Below are 21622 nucleotides of genomic sequence, written 5' to 3'. Positions count from 1 at the left end.
TGCTGTTCTGCTCTGAGGACAGGACTACTGCACCGTATTGAAGAGAGGATAGATGGGGTCATGCATCGCGAGATTTTAGCCAACAACCTCCTTCCCTCAGTAACAGCATTGAAGATGGGTCATGGCAGGGTCTTCCAGTATGACGATGACTCGACACACAGAGCCAGGGCACCTAAGTAGTGGCTCCGTAAGAAGCATTTCAAGGTCCTGGAGTGTCCTAGCCAGTCACCAGACCTGAACACAATAGAAAATCTTTGGTGGGAGCTGAAACTCAATGTTGCTCAGCGACAGCCCTGAAATCTGAAAGATCTTGAGAAGAGCTGTATGGAGGAGTGGGCCAAAATCTCTGCTGCAGTGTGTGCAAACTTGGTCAAGAACTACAGGAAACGTCTGACATCTGTAATTGCAAAGAAAAGGTTTCTGTACAAAATATTAAGATCTGTATTCCTGTTTTATCAAATACTTATTTCATGCAATAAAATGAAAATTAATTAAGTGATTTTATTATTTTCTGTCTCTCACAGGTGAAGTGTACCTATAATAAAAATTACAGACCTCTACATTCTTTATAGGTGGGAAAACGTGCAAAATCGTCAGTGTATCAAATACTTATTTTCCCCACTGTACAGTGATGGACAGTATATGTGAAAGAAATAAAAGCTAAATTAAAATTAATGTGAATCTCCACCTTTAATAATCCTGACCTTATTGGGCCTAAAATTCTAAGCTAAATTACTGTTTATTTTGAAAGTGGTCAGAGATTAGTTTTTCTGATTAAGATTCAAATCCTTTACATAAACATTGATATAAAAGATAAAATAATGGCTACCTAAATCCACCACTAAAGGAAGTTTACTCTACACTGTGCTTTTAGAACAGTATGCATCAAGTTCCTGAGCTCCACCTAGTGGTGATCGCAGTTAGCCAAAATGTTGTGTTTAAAATCTATGTCTAAGTACAGGGGTATGAAGATCAGTATTAGAACAACTAAGCTACGTTAAGCTAAGCTTTCCCATGAGAAGAGTGATCATTTGTTTAAAAAAAATAATTCATTAGGAAATACTGTGCATTCTCATGATTGTATCATGCTAAACTTGCATGGAAACTGTTCACAAGTGTTGCGAAAAAGGAAAATATTGATCTCCGATCTCCCTAAACGTTCATGGCGAAATCCTGTCTGTGCAAACATACCCTTAGGCTACTTTCACACATCAGGCTTTTTGTTTCAGGCACAATCCGGCTAGTTTCAGAAAAAAACGGATCCGTTTTTTTTACGCCGGATACGTTTTTTTCCCATAGAGTTGTATTAGCGCCGGATTGTGCCTGATGGCCAGACGTTTCATCCGTTTTTTTCCGGATCCGTCCAAATTGTCGTTGCCGGCGGACGGAGAAAACGTTCTCTCTCTCTCTCGAACCAGGAAGTCAAAAAATCCATGCGCATTAAAGAAGACCGGATCCAGCTAAAAAACCAGATCCGGCGCATCAGTTTTTCACAATTTGCGATGGATCCGTTTTTTTACAAATTGGCCGGATTTAGCCTGAAAACAAAAAACGGATGTGTGAAACTAGCCTTAGTGGCTACATGGCAAGGTCAATGTACAAGTATACATAGGGAAGAAGCCAAGTAACTAGAGATGGAGTGCTTACATGTGTACACAGCAACATGTGGGACATGGACCATGAAGGAAGCAGAATTTTTAATGCCTGGAGGCCAACATTTTGGAAAGAAATACAAAAAAATAAGTAACAATAAACAATATGACAATACGGCCCTTCTTAAGGTATGTGTTCTAGGCGGCCATATTACTCATCATTACTCATCATCATCCCAGGAATTAGAAGATAGATAGCGCTGTGGTCCTGTTCATATCTACATTCGTATTTCTGTTTATCCGTTCTGTCACACATCTGTTAAAGAGGAACGAAAACTTTTTAAAATAATTTATGACACTTTGCAATTCACTTTATTAGGGGATTTGTTTTCAGTCCTGTAAAAAGGAAACCACATGTAAGTGACTTCCAGACCTCCGCTTTTCACACACTCTTTACCTACCTTTAGCTGCACTGATATAATCTGAAGTACGGATGATAGCAGTGAAAAGGTCATTACCAGTGTCTCCTCTGAGTTTTGTGCTTATCAGGACAATCTCCTGCAGCAGCTTATTCCCAGAATTTAGTGAGACACTGCTGCTGAGCTGAGCCGTCACTGCCATCATCTGTACTCCAAATTACTGCAATCTGATATCAATGCAGCTGAAGTTAGGCAAATAAAGTGAGAAAAAGCATAGGATTGGAAGCCAGTTACATGATTGATTTTTTTTTTTACAAAAATTAAGACAAATCACCTAATAAACAAATTTGCAAAGTTTCATAACGTTCCAATGGAGAAAAGGATAAAACAAAGAAAAGTTTAGTTACTCTTTATAAGGGTTTATCCAGGACTTTTGTTTTTAAATATGGGTTTAAAAACTAACAGGGAGGTAGTTGCTAACTACCTGCCTGAATACCCAGCGCCAGCTCTTAGCAGTCTGTGGCCACTCGTGCCGGCGATTCAGCTGCTCCATGTCAACAGAGCAGCTCTTCCACTTCTGGGCTGCTCTGTCAATGGGGTGTGACTGCCGACATCATGCTGACCGACAGTCAGCTCCCGCAGTTAGGCAGCCGGATGTCAATCAGCATGACTACGGCAGTCACGTCCCATCAACAGAACAGAGCGGACATTATCTCAGCAGAAGTCGCTGAATAGCCAGCAGGAGCGGTCTATGACCACTTTGTAGAAAATTTATAGCAAAGGAATGCTGGCACTTAATCATTTGCTGAAGCAGCTGTATACCACCTGTTCAGTCTTTTAGCAAACTACCATCAACCATCGGAGTACAGGTGCATACCATAAAAGCCTTTGTAATAGCAATGTTCAAAATAGAAGAAAAGATAGTCCTCACCCTCCGATTAAAACTTTCTTTATTCAGTCATGTAGTAGCGGGTTCGGGTTCAGCAGGATGAATGGGGGGACTTCAGGAAACGACGGCCTTTTCGCGCTCGATGCGCTTCGACGGGTTTCATGCATGAGTGCGAAACTGCTGTCATTTCCTGAAGTCCCCCCATTCCTCCTGCTGAACCCGAACCTGCTACTACATGACTGAATAGAGAAACTTTTAATCGGAGGGTGAGTGCTACCTTTTCTTCTATTTTAGATATTGTGACCGCTCAGTGCTGGCAGAGTTCGGCGCCGACCCCCGGGCACAACAAGCAGGTAAGTAGGTAGCAACTGCCTGCCCATTAGTTTTTAGGCCCATAGCAAAAAAAATTATATTTTTGGATAAATCCTTTAAATAACAGATAGCAGTGGCAAACGATGGACTCCATCTCTGTCATGTTGCTCATCACTTTATCAGAAGATAAAACAGCATGCATATGCTGTACCAGATTTACAACATTTATAACACAGATGTACAGTAAACTCAGCTTAATTCAGGAATTTAAAACAGAAAGCTAAGTTCCTATTTATTGGTGTCTTTATTTGTGGAGAACCCCTTTAAAAAATAATCTTCTAATCGCAAATTGCAGCCTTCGCACATGTGTACTTCCATTTCATTCATTTTCTATGGGACTCATGGGGATAAGAGTACTCCGCTTTCACCTTTAGCACCATAGTCAATGAATGGAGAGGCAGCACAAATGTGCTAATTAAGAGGTCGCAGGACTCCAGAGTGACACTTATAACCTATCCTGGGAACAAACCCTTTAGGAATTTTCATTCGCATGGAAAAAGAAATGATTGTTGTTTCCAATAAAAATACAAATAATTTCCATTGTGCTGTAACAAACCCCAGACCTGTCATACAGAAAGCAGAGCACGAGTACTCGGGGTGAGTAGTTGCAGGAGGTGCGGAGTATGACAATCCTTGTGATCTGCGCACTTAGTAAGAAATAGTGACGCAAATATCATATAACAGATATTCATTCAGTTTGCCAATGTAGATGCTATGGGGCCCTTGGAGAGAGGGAGGCCCGGCCTTGATGACCCCATTCTCTTTGCTCCCTTGATTTAAACAATCCCTTTTCATTCAGTAATCTATCAGTAGGATCAACCCTCTTTTTTTTTTTTTTTTTTTTTTTTTTACATACGGTGTTATGTTTGCATCAATAATTTGTTGAAATTTCATTGAATCCATTATTCCCTCTACCCGTGAAATGACCCACCACCATGCTTAATGGTTAGCGAGATGTTCTTTTCCTGAAATTCTGTGCACTTTTTTCTCCACACATACCTTTCATCATTGTGGCCAAAGAGTTTTATTTCAACCTCATTAGTCCATAGGACTTGTTTCCAAAACGCATCAGGCTTGTTTAGATGTTCTTTTGCATACTTCTTATGCTGGATTTTATGGTGAGGATACAGAAGAGGTTTTCTTCTGATGACTCGTCCGTGATGGCTATATTTCTGCACTCTCACTGATATTTCAGGCTGCCTATATAATACAAAGACAGGCCGTGCCCTAAAGCGTGAGAGGTAATTTTTGTATCCATTCTGGCTAATATATAACGGCTAATATATTGTACAATGCTCATGAACAGGGAAACCCTATGTCTTATTATTAGCTCACTGACAATGGGTTTTCCTCTTTAAGAAAACTCCAGATTTCACTCCCTGACTGTGCGGCCCATTAACATTCTGGTTAATAATTAAATTATTAAGCAGTTTTGACAAATTCCTCTGAAAGTGCATAGCAAATAATGTTGTATAGACTTAGATTGTCCAGCCTAGAGTAAATTTTTGACAAGCACTGAAGCTCACTGACTATACGTCTATGTTCAAACACTGAGACTTATTTTTTTTCTGGAGATCACAAAGTATTTTTCTATTGGAAACTTTTTCACAAAAAGTTTGTTTGGGGAGTTTTTGGAAGAGTTTTTCATTTTCTGAAGTGGTTTTTGCAGTTCTTTGATTGGACGGTGCCTGTTTTGGAGAATTTCAATAAAAGTGAATAGAAAGAAAATTGCAGGAAAAAGATGCAGTGTGAACATACCCTAATAGTGTGTAATATCGCACTTTTAGGCTGTGTGCACACGTTGCAGATTTTTCACGTTTTTTCAAGTTTTTTCGCTATAAAAACGTGAAAAAAAGCATACATTATGCAACCCATCATTTAGAATGCATTCTGCAATTTTTGTGCACATGATGCGTTTTTTTCCGCGACAAAACAAAGCATGTTCATTAATTTTGCAGATTTTTTGCGGATTTCCCACTATATTATTGCATTGGGAAACCCGGAAAAATCTGCAAAAAACCCCCACCAAAAACGCATCAAAAACGTGGTAAAAACGCGAGAAAAACACTCAGGACCACACGGACCGTGCAGGAGACACCCTATAGGGGTGGAGCCGCATATTCATCCCTGTAATGAGCGGTACCATGTGACTGCTCACACAGGACAAGCTGCCGGCGCTGAGAGGAAGCATCGCGGGAGCTAGGTGAGTATTTTAAAGCAAGCGGGCGGGCGCACAGGGGGTGGGAGGCGGGCGGTGACCGGGAACTTTATTTTAAAAACAAAAAAAATTAAAAAAACCATGATTTTTCATTCCTTCTCTCCAGCGAACGCTGCTGGGGAGAAGGGATGAATACCGGCTTCAGCACCACACGCAGGGGGGACAGCGCTTACTGTAGCGCTGTCTCCTGCACGGTCCGTGTGGTCCTCAGTTGGCACACGGCTGCCGCACGTGTGCCACACTGATGTGCCACGTGAGCACACGGACACGGATAACTCCGGTACCGGAATTATCTGGACGTGTGAGACTGGCCTTAGGCCAGATGCCCACGATCCAGAACTAGCAGGTCTTTGGACGAAGCGCATGTTCGCTGCGTCCAAAGCGCTGCCATCTATTGAACGCAGGTAAATCCGCATGTGTTCACTGCAGGCTTGTACCTTAAGCCCCGACAACCCCTTTTAGGCCACGTTCACAAGTTCAGTATTCTGCATCAGCATTTGCAAGCCAAAACCAGGAGTGGGTGATAAATACAGAAGTGGTGCACATGTTTCTATTATACTTTTCCTCTGATTGTTCCTCTCCTGGTTTTGGCTTACAAATACTGAGGTAAAAAAATGTCCAAATACTGACCGTGTGAACGTGGCTTGACAAGCAGTGTCGGACTTGAGTGCCGAGGGTCTACCAGTAACATGTACTCTGAGGGACCACTGCTCAGCTACAAACACATACTACATTACCCTTACGTTATGTGCCCACGACCAAGATATTGCAGCATTTTGGACGCAGCGTATTTTTGTTGCATCAAAAACGCTGCGTTCTAATGACGCTGGTAATTCCGCATGTGTTCAGTGATCCATGTAGATTCACCGCATGTAATGAATGGCTATGGGTGAGAATAGATTCTACGCTGCAAATAATTGACATGCTGAGTGAGTTTACGCAGCGTCAAATAGAAGCACAGTGGCCATGGGATTTATAGAAATCCCATCCACTCTGTTTGTAACCTAGAACACAGCGTTTTGGACGCAGAGCAGGTGAGCTGTATCCAAATCGCTGCTATTCAGGATGGTTGGCGCATACCCCAATTCACAAATTTACCTATAGTTCAATATAGTAACAAACTGGGTATTTTGTTAAATGAATGATGCTGCTCTTGTCTTTACAACAAGTGTAGTGTGGCAACTACTGCTAAAATAGTGTTGTGGGTGGGCCCACCAGTGGATTCCCCTGTTCTCCTGTGGGCCAGTCTGAGCCTGTTCATAAGACCAAATACAGTTTCTTCCGTTAAGAACTGCAATGTATCTGTAAAAAAACTGGTGGATCTGCAAACCTATGGATTTGGCTCGCCCGACATACAGAAGGAGCTATTGCATGCTGCAATTTTTTTCACAAGCAGATAGGTTCCGTGAAAAAAACCTCATCTGAACAGTCCAAACAAATAACATTGGTCCTAGTGCTGTCAGATCCTTCATGGTTGTATGACCCTGCATTTACAATTCTTTTCATCCTATAAATGATTCTGGGAAAGGAGGGTGCGAGCTGATAAGGTAATAAATACAGCTTCCACATGTCTAGCATGCTATATGCCTATTTATGTAGCAAGAAATCCAAATAAAGGTTATATTGGAGATATACTGAAGATACAAAGAGGAGATGGTTAGCAGTGCAGCAGCAAAGCACACGCTGTCCGTATCTAGTTCAATCAATGATTATACAAAGAATAACATGATCTCACCCAAAACATGTAATTAATAATAAATCGCATCAGCCAGCGCAGAGAGGTATGTGAGCGCACAGACTAATCATTACTGGACTGTATCCCAGAACTGTGAGGCCGGCGTCCTCTGATCACAACCCAGAGAGGAAAAATGTGCGACTCTGCACTGGATCCTATACCTAACACCATAAGGAATGTGGACGTGGGACCAAATGGGATGAAATCTGCTAATGAGACAAGTTATTGATTTCTTGCCTGGGGGATGGGATTTATCTGACTTGCGTTGAGCTTTTTCTTGCCTCCATCGTTACATGGACACAGTGGTCACTGACAATCCTTACAGGGAATAGCGGTGTTTACTTTGTCACAACGGAGACCATTTCCCATATCAAAGAATACGTGGCAATCAGACGATCAACGTGATAATGGACTGTCAGGACGGTATCTGGATCACGCCATCATGGGTTACCCCACCTGTAGTGAAATACTGATCCCCAGGCTGGACCAAGTAATGAAAGCCGAGAGTCTCTTCCATAATAGATGCAGCCGGGAAGATGATGAATTTACAGTCACAAAGTCCGTGCTGTGTGTGATGCTACCACAACACTGTCTCTACACGCTGGGAGTTGTAGTTTTACAAAAGATGAATATCTATACAAATATGTTCAATATAGGCAAAGTAGCTAAATGAACAGATTAGGACCCTCAATCAGACACCCCGATAATCTAAACTAGACTTTTAAAGGACGAGGCTATTGATTAGAATTGGGAAATTCTATAGGAAAAAAATAGAAAAATATTAGAATAATTATTATTTTTACTTTATTTGAATAAGTACAAATAGGGATATTTGGACTACATGAGAAACATTTTGCAGGAGAAAAATATTATTATTGTTATTATTGTAAACATGATTTTTAATTCCTAATATATTCTAATACTCATAATCAAATAAATTTAGGGGAATAAAACTTCTATAGGTGTATGTGCAGTAATTCTTGAGGTCTGCGGTTTGTGAAAACCGCAGGTAAAAGACACTGCGTTTTACCTGCGGATGACCGTGGTTTTTGTGCGGATTCCACTGCGGTTTTACACCTGCGGTTTTCTATTATGGAGCAGGTGTAAAACCGCGGCGGATTCCGCACAAAGAATTGACATGCTGCAGAATGTAAACCGCTGCGTTTCCGCGCGTTTTTTTCCGCAGCATGTGCACTGTGGATTGCGTTTCCCATAGGTTTACACTGTACTGTAAACTCAGGGAAAACTGCTGCGGACCCGCAGCTGCGGAAACGCTGCGGATCCGCAGCAAAATGCGCAGAGTGTGAACATAGCCAAAGGCTGGAGAAGAAAAAAAACATCCAACTTTCATCCAGAAAAAAATAAGGATTTTTTTTTCTCTCGTCAGCTTTTTGCAATACTTATTTTTTTTAAAGCAGCAGCTATTAATAATTTACAAGACAATTTACAGTTTCCTATGTTAAAGAATTGCAATGTATACGAAAAAATGTGAATGAGACGTATGAGATCCACTTTTTTTCTGAGCACCCATAGACTAGAATGGCCGAGCCTGACTCCGTATACAGAAGAAACTAGTGCATGCCACCATTTTATTCACATGCAGATATGGTAAGTGAAAAAAAAAATCACTCATCTGCATCGCCCCATTTAATAACATTGATTCTGTGTGCTGGCCGATTTTTTTTTTTATGGAGAAAATTTGCACTGAAAATACAGTTGGGTGAACCAACCCAACACTCAGGGAAAAAAATTGTTTCTTGAAATAATTTTTGCTTGAAAACAATGTCATTTTGAAAAACTTAAAGGAAACTTGTCATCAGGATTTTGCTAAGTAAACTACAATCAGTGTCAGGTTGGTGTTATTACACGTCTTGTCTTTAAATATTTTAATCAGTATAACGGCGCCAACCTGACACTGTGTGTAGTTTACTGAGCACAAACCTGCTGACAGGTTCCCTTTAACACACAGAAACTCCACAGTAATATCTATGTGTGTAACATGTACAACAAGAAGATTTTGCTGCAGATTCACTGAAAAGGTTGAAATCCATATTCGGCGCAGTATTGCACTGTAAATCTGCTCGTAAAATAAACTGTCTTAATCGCGGTGATTATTTCCAATGTTGGACTCAGATGTACAGCAAAGCCCACTGCGCAGACGCCCCGTGTGAGTACATTGTGCTGCATGTGATCCAATGACCCTCTATACAGTACATTATAGCGAACACGTCCATCATAAACAGTCAGCGGCCATCATAAATATCAGACACTGATGGCTGCACAGTGTATATACAGTGCCTACAAGTAGTATTCAACCCCCTGCAGATTTAGCAGGTTTAATAAGATGCAAATAAGTTAGAGCCTTCAAACTTCAAACAAGAGCAGGCTTTATTAACAGATGCATAAATCTTACAAACCAAAAAGTTTTGTTGCTCAGTTAAATTTTTATAAATTTTAAACATAAAAGTGTGGGTCAATTATTATTCAACCCCTAGGTTTAATATTTTGTGGAATAACCTTTGTTTGCAATTACAGCTAATAATCGTCTTTTATAAGACCTGATCAGGCCGGCACAGGTCTCTGGAGTTATCTTGGCCCACTCCTCCATGCAGATCTTCTCCAAGTTATCTAGGTTCTTTGGGTGTCTCATGTGGACTTTAATCTTGAGCTCCTTCCACAAGTTTTCAATTGGGTTAAGGTCAGGAGACTGACTAGGCCACTGCAACACCTTGATTTTTTGCCTCTTGAACCAGGCCTTGGTTTTCTTGGCTGTGTGCTTTGGGTCGTTGTCTTGTTGGAAGATGAAATGACGACCCATCTTAAGATCTTTGATGGAGGAGCGGAGGTTCTTGGCCAAAATCTCCAGGTAGGCCGTGCTATCCATCTTCCCATGGATACGGACCAGATGGCCAGGCCCCTTGGCTGAGAAACAGCCCCACAGCATGATGCTGCCACTACCATGCTTGACTGTAGGGATGGTATTCTTGGGGTCGTATGCAGTGCCATCCAGTCTCCAAACGTCACGTGTGTGGTTGGCACCAAAGATCTAGATCTTGGTCTCATCAGATCAGAGAACCTTGAACCAGTCAGTCTCAGAGTCCTCCAAGTGATCATGAGCAAACTGTAGACGAGCCTTGACATGACGCTTTGAAAGTAAAGGTACCTTACGGGCTCGTCTGGAACGGAGACCATTGCGGTGGAGTACGTTACTTATGGTATTGACTGAAACCAATGTCCCCACTGCCATGAGATCTTCCCGGAGCTCCTTCCTTGTTGTGCTTGGGTTAGCCTTGACTCTTCGGACAAGCCTGGCCTCGGCACGGGAGGAAACTTTCAAAGGCTGTCCAGGCCGTGGAAGGCTAACAGTAGTTCCATAAGCCTTCCACTTCCGGATGATGCTCCCAACAGTGGAGACAGGTAGGCCCAACTCCTTGGAAAGGGTTTTGTACCCCTTGCCAGCCTTGTGACCCTCCACGATCTTGTCTCTGATGGCCTTGGAATGCTCCTTTGTCTTTCCCATGTTGACCATGTTTGAGTGCTGTTCACAAGTTTGGGGAGGGTCTTAAATAGTCAGAAAAGGCTGGAAAAAGAGATAATTAATCCATACATGTGAAGCTCATTGTTCTTTGTGCCTGAACTACTTCTTAATACTTTAGGGGAACCAAATAGAATTCTGGTGGGTTGAGGGGTTGAATAATAAATGACCCTCTGAAAAGACTTTTCCCAGTTAAAAAAAAAAATAAACAAAGAAATAACATTCTTTTTTTGCTGCAGTGCATTTCACACTTCCAGGCTGATCTACAGTCCAAATGTCACAATGCCAAGTTAATTCCAAATGTGTAAACCTGCTAAATCTGCAGGGGGTTGAATACTACTTGTAGGCACTGTATATATATATATATATATATATATATATATATATATATATATATATATATATATATACACACTCACTGGCCACTTTATTAGGTACACCTGTCCAACTTCTTGTTAACACTTAATTTCTAATCAGCCAATCACATGGCGGCAACTCAGTGCATTTAGGCATGTAGACATGGTCAAGACAATCTCCTGCAGTTCAAACCGAGCATCAGTATGGGGAAGAAAGGTGATTTGAGTGCCTTTGAACGTGGCATGGTTGTTGGTGCCAGAAGGGCTGGTCTTAGTATTTCAGAAACTGCTGATCTACTGGGATTTTTTGACGCACAACCATCTCTAGGGTTTACAGAGAATGGTCCGAAAAAGAAAAAAAATCCAGTGAGCGGCAGTTCTGTGGGCGGAAATGCCTTGTTGATGCCAGAGGTCAGAGGAGAATGGGCAGACTGGTTCGAGCTGATAGAAAGGCAACAGTGACTCAAATCGCCACCCGTTACAACCAAGGTAGGCCTAAGAGCATCTCTGAACGCACAGTGCGTCGAACTTTGAGGCAGATGGGCTACAGCAGCAGAAGACCACACCGGGTACCACTCCTTTCAGCTAAGAACAGGAAACTGAGGCTACAATTTGTACAAGCTCATCGAAATTGGACAGTAGAAGATTGGAAAAACGTTGCTTGGTCTGATGAGTCTCGATTTCTGCTGCGAAATTCGGATGGTAGGGTCAGAATTTGGCGTAAACAACATGAAAGCATGGATCCATCCTGCCTTGTATGGAGCATCTTTGGGATGTGCAGCCGACAAATCTGCGGCAACTGTGTGATGCCATCATGTCAATATAAACCAAAATCTCTGAGGAATGCTTCCAGCACCTTGTTGAATCTATGCCACGAAGAATTGAGGCAGTTCTGAAGGCAAAAGGGGGTCCAACCCGTTACTAGCATGGTGTACCTAATAAAGTGGCCGGTGAGTGTATATATACACACACACATATATATACACATATACACACACACACACACACACACACACACACACACACACACACACACACACACACACACACACACACACACACACACACATATATTGTGTATATACACTCACTGGCCACTTTATTAGGTACACCTGTCCAACTTCTTGTTAACACTTAATTTCTAATCAGCCAATCACATGGCGGCAACTCAGTGCATTTAGGCATGTAGACATGGTCAAGACAATCTCCTGCAGTTCAAACCGAGCATCAGTATGGGGAAGAAAGGTGATTTGAGTGCCTTTGAACGTGGCATGGTTGTTGGTGCCAGAAGGGCTGGTCTGAGTATTTCAGAAACTGCTGATCTACTGGGATTTTCACGCACAACCATCTCTAGGGTTTACAGAGAATGGTCCGAAAAAGAAAAAAAATCCAGTGAGCGGCAGTTCTGTGGGCGGAAATGCCTTGTTGATGCCAGAGGTCAGAGGAGAATGGGCAGACTGGTTCGAGCTGATAGAAAGGCAACAGTGACTCAAATCGCCACCCGTTACAACCAAGGTAGGCCTAAGAGCATCTCTGAACGCACAGTGCGTCGAACTTTGAGGCAGATGGGCTACAGCAGCAGAAGACCACACCGGGTACCACTCCTTTCAGCTAAGAACAGGAAACTGAGGCTACAATTTGCACAAGCTCATCGAAATTGGACAGTAGAAGATTGTAAAAACGTTGCTTGGTCTGATGAGTCTCGATTTCTGCTGCGACATTCGGATGGTAGGGTCAGAATTTGGCGTAAACAACATGAAATCTTTGGGATGTGGTGGAACGGGAGATTCGCATCAGGGATGTGCAGCCGACAAATCTGCGGCAACTGTGTGATGCCATCATGTCAATATGGACCAAAATCTCTGAGGAATGCTTCCAGCACCTTGTTGAATCTATGCCACGAAGAATTGAGGCAGTTCTGAAGGCAAAAGGGGTCCAACCCGTTACTAGCATGGTGTACCTAATAAAGTGGCCGGTGAGTGTATATATATATATATATGTGTGTGTGTGTGTGTGTGTGTGTGTGTGTGTGTGTGTGTGTGTGTGTGTGTGTGTGTGTATGTGTGTATATATATATATATATATATATATATATATATATATATATATATACACACACACACACACACACACACACACACACACACACACACACACACACACACACACACACACACACACACACAGGTTATATATATATATATATATATATATATATATATATAGCGATAGGTGTACACCATACATACACAGTTACATTGGTTTGAGATACACACATACGTATATACATCCATTTATACACACAGATATATTTAACACACACATTATGTATACAGCGTACATATTTACCTTATATATACACACACATTATATGTACACATATAAATACACATAAACTTATATATGTACATATATACATCCGTTTCTCTATTCATAGAAATATACATATATTACATACACACATACATGAGTATCATACACGTGTGTATGTTATATATGCACACATCATACATAGGAACATACATGCCATACATAGATATGTCTACACACATACGTATCTTGTATATACTTATGTTTATGTGTGTGTATATATATATATATATATATATATATATATATATATATATATATATATATACACACACATATATAACTATACATAGATATGTCCACATAATTACAAACATATGTATATACACTCACACGTTTCATACATAGATATATGCACACACATATTATATGTACATATCACCATACACAGATATGTCCACATATATAATTGCACACACACAGATATATCACACCCTTACAGCAGTGGATGTCTGCTCCCGTCTGTCACTCACCACTTTTCTTGGGGCCATTGGTCTCCACTGCCTTCGCAGGTGGTCGGTTGCTCCCCTGGGGGTGAGTGAGGGTGCTGCTTGAACAGCCCATAACTCCTCCAGCGTTGGCAGGGTTAATGAGACAAGTTGCGGCTGCAGAGGTCACATCCAGCATCAGGTGAGGGAGGACCTCAGAGAAGCGCACAAGAGGCGCTGCAGCGGCCCCTGGGGCAGAACTTTTGCCCTCACTCCGCAGGACGATGTTTACTTGCACACACTCCACACAGCTGTTACCATATGAACAACAGCAGAGACCAGACGAGTCCTGCAGCTGCTGCACACATAGGACAGGGCAAGCAGAGGCAGCTCCACTGCGCACGCGTCAGCAGCCAGGTTCTAGTGTGTAGACACAGACGGTGCACCCAGTGACCGTACCTCACCACCATCACTGTGCTGCGCTGTGTGTGTGCTCCCGACGGTGCACCAGTAATACCATGTACTAGATACCTGTATATAATAAATTAATAATCCCTGACATGTAACAGTGGGATGAGAGTGTTTCATGGGACAACCCCTCTTCAGAGCCTCATACATATCTATATATAAAATTGTCTAAGGTCCACTTCCGTCTGTAACAGAAATCCAAAGTCGCTGATTGGTCGCGCCCGGCCAGCCGCTACCAATCAGCGATATTGGGGCGGGATTTAAACACAGCTTCACTTTTTACTATTGATGCTGCCTATGCAACATCAATAGTAAAAAGATACAATGTTAAAAAAAAAAAAAAGAACATTATATTCTCACCTTCTGGCATTTGTGCCAGTCTTTCCCGCTCCTCACGACGCTCCGGTCCCAAGAATGCATTGCGGCAATGCCCCCAGCTCACGTAGCGGTCTCGTGAGACCGCTACATCATCACAGGTTATTGCCACAAGGCATTACTGGGAACGGAGCGTCGCAAGGACTATCGCTAAAGGCCTGGGCTGGATCCGGGGGCCGCCGGAAGGTGAGTATATAACTAATTTTTATTTAAATTATTTTTTTTTCACAGGGATATGGTTCCCACATTGCTATATACTACATGGGCTGTGTTATATACTGCGTGGGTTGTGTTATATACTGCGTGGGTTGTGTTATATACTGCGTGGGCTGTGTTATATACTGCATGGGCTGTGTTATATACTACGTGGGCTGTGTTATATACTACGTGGGCTATGTTATATCCTACGTGAGTTGTTTTATATACTACGTGGGTTGTGTTATATACTACATGGGCTGTGTTATATACTGCGTGGCCTGTGTTATATACTGCGTGGGCTGTGTTATATACTACGTGGGCTGTGTTATATACTACATGGGCTGTGTTATATACTGCGTGGCCTGTGTTATATACTGCGTGAGCTGTGTTATATACTGCGTGGGCTGTGTTATATACTATGTGGGCTGTGTTATATACTACGTGGGCTGTGTTATATACTACGTGAGCTGTGTTATATACTACGTGAGCTATGTTATATACTGTGTGGGCTGTGTTATATACTGCGTGGGCTGTGTTATATACTGCGTGGGCTGTGTTATATACTGCATGGGCTGTGTTATATACTACCTCGCTGTGCTATATACTACGTGGGCTGTGCTATATACTATGTGGGCTGTGCTATATAGTACATGGCTGTGCAATATACTACGTGGCTGTGCTATATACTATGTGGCTCTGTTATATACTACGTGGCCTGTGTTATATACTGCGTTGGCTGTGCTATATACTATGTGGGCTGTGCTCTATACTACGGGGGCTCAGGGGTGGATTAAGGGTAGCCAGGGCCCCGGGCTGTTCAGACACTGTGGGCCCCCTGGTCATGTGATGGGGTCATGTGACGGGGTCATCATATATCTGAACTAGATTATTCCAGAAAAATAGTTGCTGTGTGAAACTATAACCTGTCAAACATCCATTGATCTAGTCAATTTACCCTTCAGTTCAGTATATAGTATACAGTGTATAGTGTACGTGCATAGGTAACGCTGACTCACCAGTGACATCTCTAGGTGACGTCCTTCATCTTTCATCCAGCACAGACCACCATCTCTTCATCCAGCCAGGACTCGTCTCTGCAGGAAATTACACAGTTATCTCGAGCTCCGCTCGTAGAACACATTACTTAATTTTTCCCAACTTCTACATTACACCACATGAAGAAAAAAAGGCAACATAATGTCCCTCTGCATAGTAACAGGACCGCCCCCCCCCCCATTTAAAACAGTGTCCTCAAAAAATAAAATGAATTCATCACTGTAGTAATAATATCCCTTAATTAGCCCCTATGGTAAAAATATTCCCCATCCTGGCCCCGTGTATCTCAGTCCTGGCTCCAGACATATGTTCTCCTATCCTACCCTCATGAGTATCCATCCTGCCCCGTATGATCTCCCCATCCTGCCCTATCAGTCTCCATCCTGCCCCATGATCCTGCACGATCTGTCTCCAATCCTGCCCCATGTCTTTCATTCTTCAATAATGCGCCGTATCTACATTCTGCCCATGTCTCCAATCTTGCCCTATCTGTCTCCAGTCCTGCCCCCAGTGTGTCCAGCATCTCTGCCCCCAGTGTCCAGCATCTTTGCCCCAGTGTCCAGTACCTCTGCCCCCAGTGTCCAGCATCTCTGCCCCAGTGTCCAGCATCTCTGCCCCAGTGTCCAGCATCTCTGCTCCCAGTGTCCAGTACCTCTGCCCCCAGTGTCCAGCATCTCTGCCCCAGTGTCCAGCATCTCTACCCCAGTGTCCAGCATCTCTGCCCCCAGTGTCCAGCATCTCTGCCCCCAGTGTCCAGCATCTCTGCCCCCAGTGTCCAGCATCTCTGCCCCCAGTGTCCAGCATCTCTGCCCCCAGTGTCCAGCATCTCTGCCCCCAGTGTCCAGCATCTCTGCCCCCAGTGTCCAGCATCTCTGCCCCCTCTGTCCAGCATCTCTGCCCCCAGTGTGTCCAGCATCCTGCCCCCAGTGTGTCCAGCATTCTGCACCCAGTGTGTCCAGCATATTGCCCCCAGTGTGTCCAGCATATTGCCCCCAGTGTGTCCAGCAATCTGTCCCAGTGTCTCCAGCATATTGCCCCCAGTGTGTCCAGCATATTGCCCCAGTGTGTCCAGCATCCTGCTCCAGTGTCTCCAGCATATTGCTCCAGTCTCTCCAGCATATTACCCCAGTATGTCCAGCATATTGCCCCAGTGTGTCCAGCAATCTGCCCCAGTGTGTCCAGCAATCTGCCCCAGTGTGTCCAGCAATCTGCCCCTGTGTCTCCAGCATATTGCCCCCAGTGTGTCCAGCATATTGCTCCCAGTGTGTCCAGCATCCTGCCCCCACTGTCTCCAGCATATTGCCCCCAGTGTGTCCAGCAATCTGCCCCAGTGTCTCCAGCATATTGCCCCCAGTGTGTCCAGTATCCTGCCCCCAGTGTGTCCAGCAATCTGCCCCAGACTCTCCTGCATATTGCCCCCAGTGTGTCCAGCATCCTGCCCCCAATGTGTCCAGCATATTGCCCCCAGTGTGTCCAGCATCCTGACCCCAGTTTGTCCAGCATATTGCCCCCAGTGTGTCCAGCATATTGCCCCCAGTGTGTCCAGCATATTGCCCCAGTGTGTCCAGCATATTGCCCCCAGTGTATCCAGCATTCAGCCCCCAGTGTGTCCAGCAATCTGCCCCAGTGTCTCCAGCATTCTGCCCCAGTGTCTCCAGCATTCTGCCCCAGTGTGTCCAGCATATTGCCCTCAGCTTGTCCAGCATTTCAGCCCCGGGATTGCCGCTCTCAAAAAAAAAAAAACAAACAACAAAAAAAACCACGAGTTCTTACTTACCTAGCCGCACTCCTGCGGCGGCCGGCGGGCGAAGCTTCCTCCCTCCACTCAGGTCAAGCGCGAACTCGCCGGCGGCTGACAATGACATCAGACGCCGGCGAAGTGCGTGCGCGCTGCGGCACGTCAGCTGCCAGCCTCCGATTGGCTGGTGGCTGTTAACTATTGACGTGCGGGCGCGCATGTCAATAGCCTTACTGCCGCAGCGCCTGTAGGGGGGTCCGGTGAGCAGATGAGACGAGGCCCAATGCGGGCCTCCTCTGCCCACCGGGCCCATACGCCCGTCAGGGCAGTAATGCCCTGATGGCGACGGGCAATCTGAGCGGTAGCCCAGGGCCACCCCACACCACTGGGCCCTGAGCTACCGCCCAGATTGACCCTATTATAATCCACCCCTGCGTGGGCTGTGTTATATACTGCGTGGGCTGTGCTATATACTACATGGGCTGTGCTATATACTACATGGGCTCTGCTGTATACTACGTGGATGTGCTATATACTACGTGGCTGTGTTATATGCTACGTGGGCTGTCAGACTCTTTCGCCCGGGGCCCTCAAAAACCTGGAGCTGGCCCTGGCTTCACTAATTGGTCGTGCCCAGCCGGCCGCGAACAATCAGCGACAGACGCAGTCCGGTTGCGAATTGGCACGGGATTTGAGCCACGCTTCGCTGATTGGTCGCGCCCAGCCGGCCGAATCCTGTGTATTCATTGCATTATTCTGAAATCTTCATAAATAAATTACATACATATTCTAGAATAGCCGATGCGTTAGAATCGGGCCACCATCTAGTGTACCAATAATGACAATGTGTAAGGTTACATCTGTAAAGGGTCATTCCCATCTTCATAGACGGGTATTCATGGAGAATAAAAGTAATTTTGCGATTAATTCCTTATTAAAAAATTTAGCCATTCTTGAGGTATTAATAGTTTTCTTTTGTTTACATTTTGTTGCCTTGGAAACCGACCACCACTGCTAGAAAGCAGAACATGCACAGTGTTACAAGTTGTTTTCTACTGAGCTTTAAAGCCGTCCATGATCGCTGGAGCGCGGTGTTAACCCTGGCCGGCCTCAGTGTAGTGCTTATAAGCTAGAGCTATCAGTGGTGGTCGGTCTCCTAGGCAACGAACTGTAAACTAAAGAAAAAGCGTTAATATCTCAAGAACAGCTACAAATTTTGATAAGCAGTAAATTGTAAAAGTGCTTTCTTTTACAAGGATTATCCAACAATATCCATTTATGCAGATGGAAATAACCCTTTAAATGTCTGTCAACTTGGCATATCATCAACTGATGCTCAGTCAGGGTAAAAATCTACAGTGGGTACAGAAAGTATTCAGACCCCTTTAAATGTTTCACACCTTGTTTCTTTGCAGCCATTTGGTAAATTCAACAAAGTAATTTTTTTTTCTCATTAGTGTACACTCTGCACCCTATCTTGACTGAAAAAAAAAAGAAATGTAGAAATTTTTTCATATTTATTAAAAAAGAAAAACTAAAATATCACATTGTCATAAGTCTTCAGACCCTTTGCTCAGTATTGAGTAGAAGCACCGTTTTGAGCTAGTACAGCCATGAGTCTTCTTGGGAATGATGCAGCAAGCTTTTCACACCTGGATTTGGGGATCGTCTGCCATTCTTCCTTGCAGATCCTCTCCAGTTCCATCAGGTTGGATGGTAGCATTAGTGGACAGCCATTTTCACGTCTTTCCAGAGATGCTCAATTGGGTTTAGGTCAGGACTCTGGGTGGGCCAGTCAAGAATGGTCATAGAGTTGTTCTGAAGCCACTCCTTTGTTATTTTAGCTGTGTGCTTAGGGTCATTGTCTTGTTGGAAGGTGAACCTTCGGCCAAGTCTGAGGTCCAGAGCACTCTGGAAGAGGTTTTCATCCAGGATATCTCTGTACTTGGCCGCATTCATCTTTCCTTCAATGACAACCAGTCATCCTGTCCCTGCAGCTGAAAAACACCCCAATAGCATGATGCTGCCACCACCATGTTTCACTGTTGGGATTGTGTTGGGCAGGTGATGAGCAGTGCCTGGTTTTCTCCACACATACCGCTTAGAATTATCAACAAAAAGGTCCATCATCATCTCATCAGACCAGAGAATCTTAATTCTCATAGTCTGGGAGTCCTTCATGTGCTTTTTAGCAAACTCTATGCGGTCTTTCACATGTCTTTCACTGAGGAGAGGCATCCGTCGGGCAACTCTGCCATACAGGCCCGACTGGTGGAGGGCTGCAGTGATAGTTGACTTTGTGGAACTTTCTCCCTACTGCATCTCTGGAGCTCAGCCACAGAGATCTTTGGGTTTTTCTTTACCTCTCTCACCAAGGCTCTTCTCCCACAATTGCTCAGTTTGGTTGGACGGCCAGGTCTAGGAAGACTTCTGGTGGGCTCAAACTTCTTCCATTTAAGGATTATGGAGGCCACTGTGCTCTTAGGAACCTTGAGTACTGCAGAAATTCTGTTGTAACCTTGGCCAGATCTGTGCCTTGCCACAATTCTGTCTCTGAGCTCCTTGGCCAGTTCCTTTGACCTCATGATTCTCATTTGGTCTGACATGCACAGTCAGCTGTGAGATCTTATATAGACAGGTGTGTGCCTTTCCAAATCAAGTCCTATCAGTTTAACTAAACACAGCTGGCCTCCAATAAAGAAGTACAACCATCTCAAGTCGGATCACAAGGAAATGGACAGCATGTGATTTAAATATGAGTGTCTGAGCAAAGGGTCTGAATACTTATGACCATTTGATATTTCAGTTTTTCTTTTTTAATAAATATGCAAAAATATGTACATTTCTGTTTTTTTTTTCAGTCAAGATGGGGTGCAGAGTGTACATTAGAGGGAAAAAAATGAACTTTTTTTTAATTTACCAAATGGCCGCAATGAAACAAAGAGTGAAAAATTTAAAGGGGTCTGAATACTTTCCGTACCCACTGTATTTGTGGAAATGGAGTCCAAGAGGCAGGCAATTGCCCAAGTAAAATAGTTTCATTAGAGTCCTCCATAGTAACATGTTTCCACAGGCCCTCAATAAACCCTTCCTGACCACTTTCCTTTTTTTTCCTCCCATTCTTTCAAGAGCCATTACATTTTTATTTTTCTGTCCGCAAAACCATATGAGGGCATGTTTTTTTTTGTGGGACGTTATAATTTTGAATGCTGCCATTAATTATAGAATTTAAATATACCGAATAAAGGAAAATAATTCTAAGTGTTGTAAAATTTTGAACAAAAACCCCTCACATTGTCACAATTGTCATTTTGGGTTTTCTTCTTCCGGTGTTCACAGTATGGTAAAAATGACTTTACAATATGATTCTCCAGGTCAGTACAATTACAGTTGCCAAAATTGTATATATTTTTATTATTATTATTTAAATTGTTAAAAATAAAAATCAGAAATTCGTAAAAAATGCACTTGTGTCCCATTTTCTGATAACGGTAACTTTTACGTCAATGGAGCTGGGTGTGAGTTTATTTTTCACGAGATGAATTGACATTTATTTTGGGTTACATACAACATTTTGATCGCTTCTTGCACACAGGCATAGCTATAATAGGGTAGAAGTATCCAAGCCTAGAGGCACCCAAAATGTCCCCTTGAGCTATATGAGAAGACCAGTACTACTACATCCTAGGTGTATCTGGGGGGAGCAACCAGCAGTGGGTACCGTTGGGACACCTAATGTGGCAGTCTAAAGTGATTTCCACAGCGACGGTATTTTGCTGCCCTCCAGACTGGGAGTCGGCCCTTCTCTGTGACGGGTGTCAAGACGCGAGTACAATTGAAGCTCTGACCACTGGGTCAGGGCAATGTCAGCAG

The 21622-nt window shown here is 43.5% G+C and overlaps 1 protein-coding gene across 1 annotated transcript in view; it reads right to left on the bottom strand.

The window, feature by feature from the left end:
- The window catches only part of ERICH5 (glutamate rich 5), a 52746-nt gene extending 38444 nt beyond the window's left edge, over positions 1–14302 (bottom strand). The window contains exon 1 of the mRNA XM_077268031.1: positions 13960–14302. Coding sequence (XP_077124146.1) covers positions 13960–14113 — 154 coding nt within the window. The 5' untranslated portion in view covers positions 14114–14302. The remainder of the gene's footprint in view (positions 1–13959) is intronic.
- Positions 14303–21622: the final 7320 nt, after the last annotated feature.

The sequence above is a fragment of the Ranitomeya variabilis genome, chromosome 6 (assembly GCF_051348905.1).
Source record: "Ranitomeya variabilis isolate aRanVar5 chromosome 6, aRanVar5.hap1, whole genome shotgun sequence".
In the NCBI taxonomy this organism is placed as follows: Eukaryota; Metazoa; Chordata; class Amphibia; order Anura; family Dendrobatidae; genus Ranitomeya; species Ranitomeya variabilis.
The sequence above is the reverse complement of the archived record's forward strand: the minus strand, read 5'-3'. Positions and strand labels throughout refer to the sequence as shown.